The sequence below is a fragment of the Haliotis rufescens genome, unplaced genomic scaffold (genome assembly GCF_023055435.1).
Source record: "Haliotis rufescens isolate VD_foot unplaced genomic scaffold, xgHalRufe1.0.p SCAF_5, whole genome shotgun sequence".
NCBI lineage: Eukaryota > Metazoa > Mollusca > Gastropoda > Lepetellida > Haliotidae > Haliotis > Haliotis rufescens.
Window position 1 is genome coordinate 13389388 of NW_025964223.1, and position 13457 is coordinate 13402844.

General features: G+C 43.3%; 2 protein-coding genes across 2 annotated transcripts; both read left to right on the forward strand.

The window, feature by feature from the left end:
* The first annotated feature begins 278 nt into the window (after positions 1-278).
* LOC124138298 (keratin-associated protein 16-1-like) lies at positions 279-4305 on the forward strand. The gene is made up of 3 exons (XM_048383846.1): positions 279-344; positions 3314-4005; positions 4176-4305. The coding sequence occupies exons 1-3, from the start codon at positions 279-281 to the stop codon at positions 4303-4305; spliced, it is 888 nt and encodes a 295-aa protein (XP_048239803.1).
* A 4042-nt stretch (positions 4306-8347) lies between these two features.
* LOC125373349 lies at positions 8348-11028 on the forward strand. The gene is made up of 2 exons (XM_048384366.1): positions 8348-9045; positions 10351-11028. Exons 1-2 carry the CDS (start codon positions 8391-8393, stop codon positions 10437-10439), a joined length of 744 nt encoding a protein of 247 aa, XP_048240323.1. The 5' UTR covers positions 8348-8390; the 3' UTR covers positions 10440-11028.
* The last annotated feature ends 2429 nt before the right edge of the window (positions 11029-13457 follow it).

Consider the following 13457-nt stretch of genomic DNA (forward strand, 5'->3'; position numbering starts at 1 on the left):
CATGTGATGGTAGCAGTCTCTTTATCCCATGTCATTCTTAAAATAATTTAGAAGAGTGCATGTTTAAGACATAATTTCGCTCAGTGAAGAAACCGAGTATGAATGCACTGTTTGAGTGAATCACACCCATTTATCATATAGTGCAGAATTATTTGCGGCCATGTTTGTCTATAAAATCATCACACACCTTTGTGTAGGTATTTTTACAAGCAGAGCCATTTTCTATATTGTCATGGGATGGTAGAGGACATTTTAAGCACTAACTAACCTTAATGTCAATGGCACAATGCTGTTTTCGTCCATTGTCCATTGCAAAAGGTGAATACCTCACGCTGTTGCACAAGGTAGGTCCAGTAACTGATAACTAATGTATTGCATGGGCACAGTGACATAAACTCTAAATATGACGCATGCACAAAACATCCTACTCAACCAATGGTCATATTAAATCCCTTTGCCAGGGTATGAAACTCCCAAAAATTTCAGCCAGTCCACAGGACTGGCTACCTGAAATACTTGCCAGCCCTGAACAAAACCTGCCTGCCCACTATAATCATATGTTTCTCAGGATAAGCTAACGGGGTTTCTTTTTGGTTACATTTTATCATTCATCTTTACATGTGAATTAATGCTTATCATCGGGAAATATTTAGAATATTTTTTACATATGAAATATAACCCAACCGTCGGGCAGGGGAATTTGAAAATCTGGCAGCCCGAGTTGAAATCAACCCGTCTCGGACGGTCGGGCAGGCAGGTATTTCGAACACTGCCTTTGCATTGTGCCACGCATGTGTGTAACAGAGACAAAGCCTGCTTTTGTTGCTTGGGCATTCTCAGTCTGACATGGGTCAGAGCAGCTGGAAGAAAATGGCTGAATCTCATGGTAAAACATATGATGGTCCTGACTAGTATTGTACATGGAGAGATTGAGGACACGCTGGACTCCAATGTTAAGACATATATACTGGTCTCTGATTATTCTTGGAAGAGTCTTCCCCGTGTATGTGCACCGCTCCGTAGTCATGATGTTGCATACAACGCCTGGGTTCGATTCCCAACATGGGCACAATTGATAAAGCCCATTTCTGGTGACTTGTTGCTTTTGATCTGACTGTAGGGGTCTAGGACTGCTGTGAAATAGTCCAGACCAAAATGGGAGTTGGTGTAATTTTACTGTACATTTTGGGATGTCTTTCTCCTGAGTATTTGTAGGTCACTTATCTTTGCCAAAGCTTCTGGAACTGCCTTCATGTAACTGAATCAGTCCCTATAGAAATGAACTCATCTTTGCCAAAAATTCTGGAACTGCGTGCTGGTAACAGGACAGAAATTTGAAAGAAGAAATGTCTCAATTGGTCAGAGTACCAGTTATGCAACTTGAATATATATGAACTAGCTTGAAATTGGTTAAGACAAGTCCATCTCTATTTTGCCTGAAAGAGGAAATAGCTCTTTGTATATAAGCTTGCAAACACTGCTGCTGCAAGACATTTATCATTTGCAGTCTTGTCAGATCTATATAACACTGTGTTTTGGATTGTAGATATAGAAAATAAAAACTCTATATTGTAACACCCTTGTATTTTGTTTTTTTTGGATGTTACACAGTGTAGTGAATGAAAGTGGTTTCCGTCAAGTATCACAACCACAATTGGTGACCCATACTTGACACTGATCCACACCATAGGACCACACTGATCCACACCATAGGACCACACTGATCCACACCATAGGACCACACTGATCCACACCATAGGACCACACTGATCCACACCATAGGACCACACTGATCCACACCATAGGACCACACTGAGTCACACCATAGGACCACACTGATCCACACCATAGGACCACACTGAGTCACACCATAGGACCACACTCATCCACACCATAGGACCACACTGAGTCACACCATAGGACCACACTCATCCACACCATAGGACAACACTGATCCCAATCATAGGACCACACTGATCCACACCATAGAACCACACTCATCCACACCATAGGACCACACTCATCCACACCATAGGACCACACTCATCCACACCATAGGACCACACTGAGTCACAGCATAGGACCACACTCATCCACACCTTAGGACCACACTGATCCACACCATATGACCACACTGATCCACAATATAGGACCACACTGAGTCACACCATAGGACCACACTGATCCACACCATAGGAAAACACTGATCCACACCATAGGATCACACTGATCCACACCATAGGACCACACTGATCCACACCATAGGAAAACACTGATCCACACCATAGGACCACACTGATCCACATCATAGGACCACACTGATCCACACCTTAGGACCACACTGATCCACACCATAGGACCACACTGATCCACAATATACGACCACACTGAGTCACACCATAGGACCACACTGATCCACACCATAGGAAAACACTGATCCACACCATAGGACCACACTGATCCACACCATAGGACCACACTGAGTCACACCATAGGACCACACTGATCCACACCATAGAACCACACTGATCCACACCTTAGGACCACACTGAGTCACACCATAGGACCACACTCATCCACACCATAGGACCACACTCATCCACACCATAGGACCACACTCATCCACACCATAGGACCACACTCATCCACACCATAGGACCACACTCATCCACACCATAGAACCACACTCATCCACACCTTAGGACCACACTGAGTCACACCATAGGACCACACTGAGTCACACCATAGGACCACACTGAGTCACACCATAGGACCACACTGAGTCACACCATAGGACCACACTGAGTCACACCATAGGACCACACTGAGTCACACCATAGACCACACTCATCCACACCATAGGACCACACTCATCCACACCATAGGAAAACACTGAACCACACCATAGGACCACACTGATCCACACCATAGGACCACACTGATCCACACCTTAGGACCACACTGAGGCACACCATAGGACCACACTGATCCACACCATAGAACCACACTGATCCACACCATAGGAAAACACGGATCCACACCATAGGACCACACTGATCCACACCATAGGACCACACTGATCCACACCATAGAACCACACTGATCCACCCCATAGAAAAACACTGATCCAAACCATAGGACCACACTCATCCACGCCATAAGACCACACTCATCCACACTTGTGTGGATCAGTGTCAAGTGGGAGCCACTTGTATGGATCAGTGTGAAGTGGGAGCCACTTGTGTGTATCTGTGTGAAGTGTGAGCCTATTTGTGTGTATCAGTTTGAAGTGTGAGCCACTTGTATGTATCAGTGTGAAGTGAGCCATGTGTGTATCAGCGTCAAGTGGGAACCACTTGTGTGTATCAGCGTCAAGTGTGATCCACTTGTGTGTATCAGTGTGAAGTGGGAGCCACTTGTGTTTATCAGTGTGAAGTGTGAGCCACTTGTGTGTACCAATGTGAAGTGTGAGCCACGTGTGTGTATCAGAGTGAAGTTTGAGTCACTTGTGTGTATCAGAGTGAAGTGTGAGCCACTTGTGTGTATCAATGTGAAGTGTGAGCCACGTGTGTGTATCAGAGTGAAGTGTGAGCCACTTGTGTGTATCAGTGTGAAGTGGGAGCCACTTGTGTTTATCAGTGTGAAGTGTGAGCCACTTGTGTGTATCAATGTGAAGTGTGAGCCACGTGTGTGTATCAGAGTGAAGTGTGAGCCACTTGTGTGTATCAGTGTGAAGTGGGAGCCACTTGTGTTTATCAGTGTGAAGTGTGAGCCACTTGTGTGTACCAATGTGAAGTGTGAGCCACGTGTGTGTATCAGAGTGAAGTGTGAGTCACTTGTGTGTATCAGAGTGAAGTGTGAGCCACTTGTGTGTATCAATGTGAAGTGTGAGCCACGTGTGTGTATCAGAGTGAAGTGTGAGCCACTTGTGTGTACCAATGTGAAGTGTGAGCCACGTGTGTGTATCTGTGTGAAGTGTGAGACACGTGTGTATCAGAGTGTAGTGTGAGCCACTTGTGTGTATCAATGTGAAGTGTGAGCCACTTGTATGTATCAATGTGAAGTGTGAGACACGTGTGTATCAGAGTGAAGTGTGAGCCACTTGTGTGTATCAGTGTGAAGTGTGAGCCACTTGTGTGTATCAATGTTAAGTGTGAGCCACTTGTGTGTATCAGCGTCAAGTGGGAGCCACTTGTGTTTATCAGTGTGAAGTGTGAGCCACTTGTGAGTACCAATGTGAAGTGTGAGCCACTTGTGTGTATCAATGTGAAGTGTGAGACACGTGTGTATCAGAGTGAAGTGTGAGCCACTTGTGTGTATCAATGTGAAGTGTGAGCCACGTGTGTGTATCAATGTGAAGTGTGGGCCACTTATGTGTACCAATGTGAAGTGTTAGAAATTGTGTCTCAAATTTCATCCTTTCATGTTGAGGAGATTCCTAATCTCTCAAACAAAATGAAAACAACGAGGTGAAGAAATACAACGTATTCCACGTACATAGCACAACACACGTGTTCACCATTTACGAACATTAAAAAACAGAATCCATAAATCATGGGGGTGTATAACAATTATATTTTTTCATATACAATACTTAACATTGGAATAAACACGACATTAACGATCAACAAGAAATAGAACAAACGTAGCATATCAATTCGGGAATAAATTGTACAAAAGAACGATGCATTCCTTTTGTCCAAAACAAGAACTAAAACTCGCGAAATCGTGTCCACCGGGAATGCTCTTCAAAAGGTCAACAACAGCTAACAACACATGGCCCGAGTCGTTTGCAGCACGTGTACTGGGTACCCGGTGTCCCGCCCGGATCAGTACCCGTACCGTTGCATGGGCTCACAGCTGTCTACTGCTTCCTTCCCCTTGTGGTAGCAGCTTGTCAGCGGTTCTACATCGCCCTCTGGAAATGCACGGGAGTCATTGTCACTGCATGTATGTTATAGCATGAAAGCTTTAAAACGTGGGCCGGACAAGCAAGTCAGTGTCTGTGTCCCTGCTTGTGTGTTTTATCATTAGAAGACATACCAAACTGGCTATGTAAGGGATATTACTTGGGTGATCGCTGCAATGACATTGCATCACAATGCTTTGCTGACCACTGTGACGTCATTGTTACCATGACGTCACAATGAAATGACATCACTAATGGCTGTGCTACTAAAGCTGTTAGCGGTACTTTTTACACTTAGAAACTGCTTCTTACTGTCTAAAAAATGAAAAAGTTGAAGAATGATTTTGGATGATAAATAAAATCTCACCCTCGTGTCTTTTGATATCAAATATATCAACACTCGTTGATATATTTGATATCAAAAGACACTCTGATCAGATTATCTATATAGCATGAAACACCATACTTTAAAACGTGGCCCGGAAAAGCAACTCTCCGTACGTCCTGCCGTTTAGTTATCCACATATAATATATGGGTAACGCTTTGTTTCAGGGCATTATCATTTACAGAAGCCCGAAGTCTTCCATTAAATTCCCGACGAAGGGCTTCTGCAAATGACAATGCCCTTAAAAATAGCGTTACCGTTACCATGGCTGAAATGGATGGAATTTGTTATCAAATAAAAAGAAACAACAACATCGGTTTTGAAACATGTACTTTTGAAACATGTCACTGACCCACTTTTACAAATATGGAAATGTCATAGAACAAACCAGATGACGTCACTGTTCAACGTGACGTCACCTATCCCTATCCTATGACGTCATCTAACAATGGGCGTGATAATGGCCCGTCGTCAAGCAATATGAGGGCATTATCAAGTTACAGTGGCCCGCTCATTTCTGATAACGTGCGGGCGGTTTAATGATAATTCTATCCCATAGGGAGGGAGTGGAGCCCAACAGTGCCAAGGCATCCGAAGGGGTGTCGGCCTTTTTCGTTGCAGCGAAGAGGAGGCATTCAGCCTGCTGGAATTTCCCCGGGCTGTTCCAGTCACAATCCACCGTTCCCTCGATAACCCCTAGTTCGAGTCTTCTGTTAGGGCATAGCTCCCAAACAATTTGGCCTTCATTTCCAGTAACCATCGCCCATTTCCATTCCATTTCTTTAGGAATCTTGCTCTGGTTCCGTTTTCAAGTTTCCAGAGCCCTAAATCTGGACTGCTGCCCAGAAGCACTGGGACAATGTCGCCTCTGTTCTCAACATTCCACAGTCGGAACTCAACATATACTAGCGATTTTTCCGTCATTCTGCCAAGTGTATAAACAGCTGATTGCCTTCAAGGATCTCAATCTCATTAAAATCAGACCTTAGTTCTCGCTGCCGTTAAATAAAGATCTAAAGACATCCCATTGGGGGTCACGTCAGAACGACCTTTCATCCGACTAATCAGAGCTTCGCTTACCAGATTATGAAATGACAGTCGGAATGTCATTTCTAATCATGCAACCTCGAAAACTTTAACACGGGGTATTCTGAACGATAGTTAGGGTGAAACAACAGAATCCATACCATCTATTAGCCATTCCAGAATGTTCTTTTGTTCAGGTTTCAAATTTGTAATCGAGAATTTGTCAAAATATGTTTCGAAGCGTAGTCGCCAATTTGAAATTAGTGCCGTAAAGCACGAGAAAACTCCCTTCTGATTGGTCAATCCATTGGCCGGTCAAAGTTCGTGCAAGGTCGGTCTAACGTGACTCGTAATTGGATGTCCTCAGATCTTTGTTTAGTGGAAGCGAGAACTAAGATTTGATTTTAATAAGATTGCCAGGATCTATGACTAGGCCACAGTCTGTGACGTCCAAGGACCTACGACACTAACCAGTCCAGGGTGCCCTTGTACAAAACAACCTTAGCGCTACGACTGTCGTAAGTCTATGTTAAGGTATGGGAGTTACGATCACCTTAGCGCTAAGATCGCTTTGCACAACGGCACCCCCCAGGCTTGACGGAAATAGCCGAAGGTGACAATGCTCAGACGCCGTGGCCAAAGCAGATTTAGCAGATGCAATGGCGAGTCGTGCAATAATTATTAGGTATTTTTACGGAATATGTTTTTGTGTGTGTGTGTGTGTGTGTGTGTGTGTGTGTGTGTGTGTGTGTGTGTGTGTGTGTGTGTGTGTGTGTTTCTTGTCATCTTAAATGCGTGTTTACAACTAATTTCTAATTCACTGTCTGCATTAAAACCCCAATTTTCAGAATGACACTAAACAATGGATACATCACACAAAGCGACATTTTGACGACACGGTACTTGTAGCTGCCATACTTTAATATAGACTTTTTCGAAACTTTGAGGAATTCTTTTGAAACAAAATTGTCCTCAAGTTTTACCCAAATAACATGACACTGTTCGTTGGACTTGCTGAATTTCTTATCTGAACCCAATCGGCTATTTCCGGTGAAATTTGACCTTCTTTGTGGCTACGGAAAGGGACGAGGTTGGCCGAAAGGCTGGATGTCCTGAAAACAATGTCGGCTCCCCCTTTCATAGGAAAATGATTTGCTTGTATGAAGCCTTAACAAAATTCTCTCTCCAAACAAAAATTATATTTCAGTACTCACCAAACATTTAAAGGGAATGGTTTTGGAAATGGTGTGCGTGCGTGCGTGCGTGCGTGCGTGCGTGTCTTTATCTCGTACATTGAGGGCGTTTGTGAAGTCCCGTGCACCATAATTATGTATAAGTGACAATGCAGAAGATGTCAGATAGTTCAAACTAAGCCGCACATAAGGAATGTTATATTTGGGATAACACTTTCTTAGTAAAGTGACCGCCTTCGTGGTCTAGTGGTAGAGAAGGTCCGGGGTTCGATCCCCGGCCGCGTCATACCAAAAGACGTTAAAAGATGGTACTTGGTGTTACCCTGTCTGGCGCTCGGCATTAAGGGGCTAAAACAAGGACTGGTCGGCTCGGAGTCAGTATACTGTCTGAGTGGTATATTCATGTTAAACTGCGGCATGGTATCTCAGTGGGCTAGCACTATATATCGGCATCAGTCCGGACTAGTACAAGCAGCCACACACACACACACACACACACACACACACACACACACAGGTGCATGCACATCGCTATATAATCTTTGACGCGACGTTAACCCAATTTCACCTCACCTCTTAGTAAAGTACAGATTATAGTACTTTTAGGTTAAGTCCTATTAGGACATAGTTAAGATGCAGCCATAATACGAATACTTAATTCTTATTGCACGACTCGCCATTACATCTGCTAATTTTGCTCAGACCACGGCGTGGCATTTTCACGTTCGGCTATTTCCGTCAAACCTGGACAAGTTGGCCAATCTCACGTTCAGCTATTCTGAGGTCCATTGAATGACGTCACAATGTGATGACGTCACAGACTGTGGCCTCGGCATAGATCGTGGAAGGCAATCAGCTGTTTATACACTTCGCAGAATGACGGAAAAATCGCTAGTATATGTTGAGTTCAGACTGTGGAATGTTGAGAACAGAGGCGACATTGTCCCAGTGCTTCTGGGCAGCAGTCCAGATTTGGGGCTCTGGAAACTTGAAAACGGAACCAGAGCAAGATTCCTAAAGAAACTGGATTTCTGGTCGGTGGAAAAACGCCTCCCTGTGTATTCCTTCCATGAATGGAAATGGGCGATGGTTACTGGAAATGAAGGCCGTGTTGATTGGGAGCTATGCCCTAACAGAAGACTCGAACTTGGGGTTATCGGGGGAACGGTGGATTGTGACTGGAACAGCCCGGGGAAATTCCAGCAGGCTGAATGCCTCCTCTTCGCTGCAACAAACTACAAGACCGACACCCCTTCGGATGCCTTGGCACTGTTGGGCTCCACTCCGTCCCTTGGAGAGTGGAATCCATTCTGTGGGGTGGTGGCTGTTGAGTACCCCCTGGGGTCGGGGTGGTGGGTGGCCCGGGCCGTGGTGGAGAAGGGGACACGACATCAGTGGAAGTGGGCGGTGATTGATGAGAACAGGGTCGTGAAGAGATGGGAGGAGAGAAGCAACAGGGGGTTCGAGGCGTCAGACGAGATGGTAGAACTCAACGCCCAGTGGAACTGTGATTCTGTCGTGGAGGATTTCGGTGAGCATTGTTCACGTGTTTCTTGACAGACTCGGGAACAAGGACTGATGTGCAATCACTCATGATTGTGAGTGAATGTTGTTTTACACCAAAGTGAGCTTAGCTGTTCAGTCGTGTCTATGTATTGCTCCACTTTTACCATCCGAATGCACTGGTCGCTGAACAATAGTAATGTATTAGCGAACAGTGCATGTCGGATAGTGATTGAGTGCGTTTGGTTTTTACGTCGCTTTTAGCAATATTCCAGCAATATCACGGCGGGGGACACCAGAAATGGGCTTCACACATTTTACCCATGTCGGGAATCGAACCCGGGTCTTCGGCGTGACGAGCGAACGCTTTAACCACTAAGCTACCCGACCGCCCACATGTCGGATAGTAACACAGCAACGATTTCGCAGCTACGGGAAGGAGTGTTCGAAGATGGAACTTCATCGGTCATTCTTCACACTGACCACGTATATATTTACACAGTTGTGCATATTGCCCCCTATACTGGTCGTTCAAGGCAACTAAATGCAATGGGTCAGTTCCGATGACCAGCTTCATTGCGTAAGATGTTGAGCCATAATATCCACCACCAGTTTGCCTGGTCCAGACTCGATTATTTACAGCCCGCCGTCATATAGCTGGAATATTGCTGGGTGGCGTTAAACAACAAACACACAAACAAACAAACATCGACCACTCTCGATTGTTTTCGAGACGCGTTTATCTTACACCTCCCTTATTTATAAGACAAATCCGCAGAAATTTATCACAGAGCTTTATTTTTCATTGATTTCACTTAGTTTATAACCATATTTGTAAACTCCACTTATTTCGAATTAAAATGTCCAAAGGGATTGCAAGGAAATGGATATTAGGCCTTGTCAGATGAATGGTCAATTAATAATTCCCAGTCGTGTATTGGATCATTAAAATTAATTTCTTCACGTGTACCGCTTGGAGGTGCCAGGCAACAAACTCATTATGCAAACAGTGCGAGTGGCTGGTGCTTCCGATGAAGCAGGGCATGCTTACCATTTTCTCGAACACCTGGTGTCATCACTGATTTTCAGTGATCCATTCATATAATTTTCACCACCAAATTAATTTTACGTCCAAAGGAATCTGTTTCGGCGGATAACGAAGATTGGATATTCACTGACCATAACGTTTTATGTTCAAGAAACACTGCTATTATTATATGCTGAGAACTAAACGTATGGCAGGAACGTATGGAGAGTTGCTTGTCCGGCCCACGTTTTAAAGCTTTCATGCTATAACATACATGCAGTGACAATGACTCCCGTGTATTTCCAGAGGACGATGTAGAACCGCTGACAAGCTGCTACTACAAGGGGAAGGAAGCAGTAGACAGCTGTGAGCCCATGCAACGGTACGGGTACTGATCCGGGTGGGACACCGGGTGCCCAGTACATGTGCTGCAGAAGACTCGGGTCTTGTGTTGTTGACCTTTTGTAGAGCATTTCCGGTGGACACGATTTCGCGAGTTTTAGTTCTTGTTTTGGACAAAAAGAATGCATCGTTCTTTTGTACAATTTATTCCCGAATTGATATGCTACGTTTGTTCTATTTCTTGTTGATCACAGAAGACTCGGGCCATGTGTTGTTAGCTGTTGTTGACCTTTTGAAGAGCATTTCCGGTGGACACGATTTCGCGAGTTTCAGTTCTTGTTTTGGACAAAAAGAATGCATCGTTCTTTTGTACAATTTATTCCCGAATTGATATGCTACGTTTGTTCAATTTCTTGTTGATAGTTAATTTCGTGTTTATTCCATTGTTAAGTATTGTATACGTAAAGCTATAATTGTTATACACGCCCATGATTTATGTATTCTGTTTTTAATGTTCGTAAATGGTGAACACGTGTGTTGTGCTATGTTAGTGAAATACAGTGTATTTCTTCACGTCGTTGTGTACATTTTGTGTGAGAGATTAGGAATCTCCTCAACATGAAAGGATGAAATTTTAAAATTTTCGTTGATTAATGTCAACGAAATATATGACAATCCCGATTTATGGTGAGTTAGTTGGGTTCAGGGGTTGTCATTTCATGAGGACAAGTAACTTTGTTTGGATAACAACTTCTTTATTCTTTGTAACGACCTTTCAGGGCTTCCACCTGCCCCTCCATCAGGTGAATACTCAGTAGCTGTATTGAGTTAATATGTACACATGAATATATGTTTATACAAGATGAGGGGGCACGGGTGGTCGTCTAAGGCGCCGCGATTCGCTGTGTAGAGTTGCGTCCCCTGGGGACGCCAGAAACCTATTATTGTGGGTTCGAATCCCGGTTCTTTATGTTTCTAGGTTTGTCAGCACCATACCCGTGCTCCTTGGTTTCACCGAAGTGGTAAACGTCTGAGACCTGCATCACTTCGGGCTTTCCTTCCACATTAAACTGACACGCTGTGATATAACGGGAATACTGTTAAAAGCGGCGTTAAACCCAACTCACTCACTCACTTATACAAGATGACAGATAACAATATAACGAGGAAGCCAATGAAATTAAAAATTAAGAAGCCATTAAATACAATTTCAGTTGTGTTCAACCTGTTGATAGTTGATGTGGGAGGAAACACCGACGTGATGTGGGTAGTAGAGGTTTAGGGGTGTCGTTACGGTGATGAAAAACTAAGGATCACAATCATGACGAATACGGGATTCAACAAACCCAATATCAGCAGACCAGATCTTTGTCCAGTGTATTAAGAATGAAAAGGTTGACTTTGTTGCTTTTAAGAACACAATAAGAAGTATTTATGACGTTGAATATCATATTGCACGTAGAAATAACGACTTCTCTGCCTTTAATAGAAAATGGGCTTTGTTTACTCAAACTGTAAAATAACTTATTCACTTGGATGTTTGCAACATAATTTGATGTACCATAAATACTGCATCTTATTAATTGTATACATAAATATGCCTTCATCTATTCCATGATGTGGATTATGCCTTCATCTGTACCATGATATGGATTATGCCTTAGGCCTCCTCTGTACCATATCCCTTTGAGAAGTACCTGTATTCATAAAGCTGTATTGCTTTCCGAGTGCATATGTATTCTGTGTATATGACTGAATAAAAATATTTTTTAAAAAAAATAAATAAATAAAAAAAAATAAATATATATATCAACAGACTTAATTCTTTGCAACGCAACAGAGCACAGAGACCAGTATGTGCATTGTGGGGCTATAGCTCCTAGGGTGTCGGCCTGGGAGCGCCACGTTTGCTATTTTATAGGAGGAAAACTCCTCTTGACGTCCCCGGGACTATTATACTAAGGGCTCACACATGGTTCATTGACACGGGATTTGATGCTCCCGGTACCAGGCGAGAACAAAGGAGTACCGCTCATCACTTTCGTGACGGTACTTATGCATGTGGTCTAAACAATATTTTCTTTTCGTCAAAACGGATCGGTCTTCAGCCACATTGCCTATTTCGAGTGCTCGGATATAAACATACTTACATAAAATATCACAACACACAGTGGATGATAAAAGGTTCAATATCAAAAAAATAAAAATGCACAAGAAATGTCTAATATACATTAAAGGCTTTTTTAGTTTTTTGGGGTAAAATATTCATATTCTATAAGTTAATATTTGCTTCTGAGGATGAACTGAGTGGCTGCTTGTACGACAGATGCCGATTTATAGTGCTAGTTCACTGAGATACATGAATAACAGTTTAACATGAATACCCCACTCAGACACAGTGTACTGACTCCGAGCCGACCATTTAGCCCTTAATGCCGAGCGCCAGACAGGGTAACAACAAGTACCATATTTTGGTATGACGCGGCTGGGAATCGAACCCGGAGGCGGTCATTGACAATAAAACGATCAAACTTATGTGCATTTAGGTCACTACAATTCAGTCTCATTTTACATTCTATGATTTGGCATTTTCCAGTTCCATAACACTGAAATAAAGTTCGTACACTGCTGATAATATTTTTACGTGATTGTGATAACAATTCGGTACATTTTAAAGTGCCATCCACTACATTCCAATCATGCAATGATGATGTCAAAAATGATGTTTCCATAGGTACTTGAAGTACACTCTTCGAAAGAGGAAACGCACATGTATTATAGGCATGAAATAATGGTAATTAGCAACTAATTAAGACAGCTACAGTAAGTATATAAGTAGGCAATATGAGGGGCTAAAACAGTAAGATATAGGTATAACACATGGGAAGATATAGTGAGGGCAGTCGATGTTGGAGTTGAAGAGCACAGGAAACATACTGGGCCACTCATAACCAGGGGTGACAGTCGAGGGTCGGAGTACTAGAGCAAAACAATAAAAGTAACATAGCAAGGGAATGTGCAGTTTGCCAGAGACAAAATAGATTGGGAGAGGAAACGTAGAGGAAATTGCC

Bases quoted from the DNA above. Each gene is read 5' to 3' on its own strand.
- LOC124138298 (XM_048383846.1), top strand. From the start codon at position 279: ATGGCACAATGCTGTTTTCGTCCATTGTCCATTGCAAAAGGTGAATAC. The intron at 345-3,313 runs GTAGGTCCAGTA...TGTATGTATCAG, and splicing joins ACCTCACGCTGTTGCACAAG to TGTGAAGTGAGCCATGTGTG. The intron at 4,006-4,175 runs GTGAGCCACTTG...TGTGTGTATCAG, and splicing joins CGTGTGTATCAGAGTGTAGT to CGTCAAGTGGGAGCCACTTG.
- LOC125373349 (XM_048384366.1), top strand. From the start codon at position 8,391: ATGACGGAAAAATCGCTAGTATATGTTGAGTTCAGACTGTGGAATGTT. The intron at 9,046-10,350 runs GTGAGCATTGTT...GTGTATTTCCAG, and splicing joins TTCTGTCGTGGAGGATTTCG to AGGACGATGTAGAACCGCTG.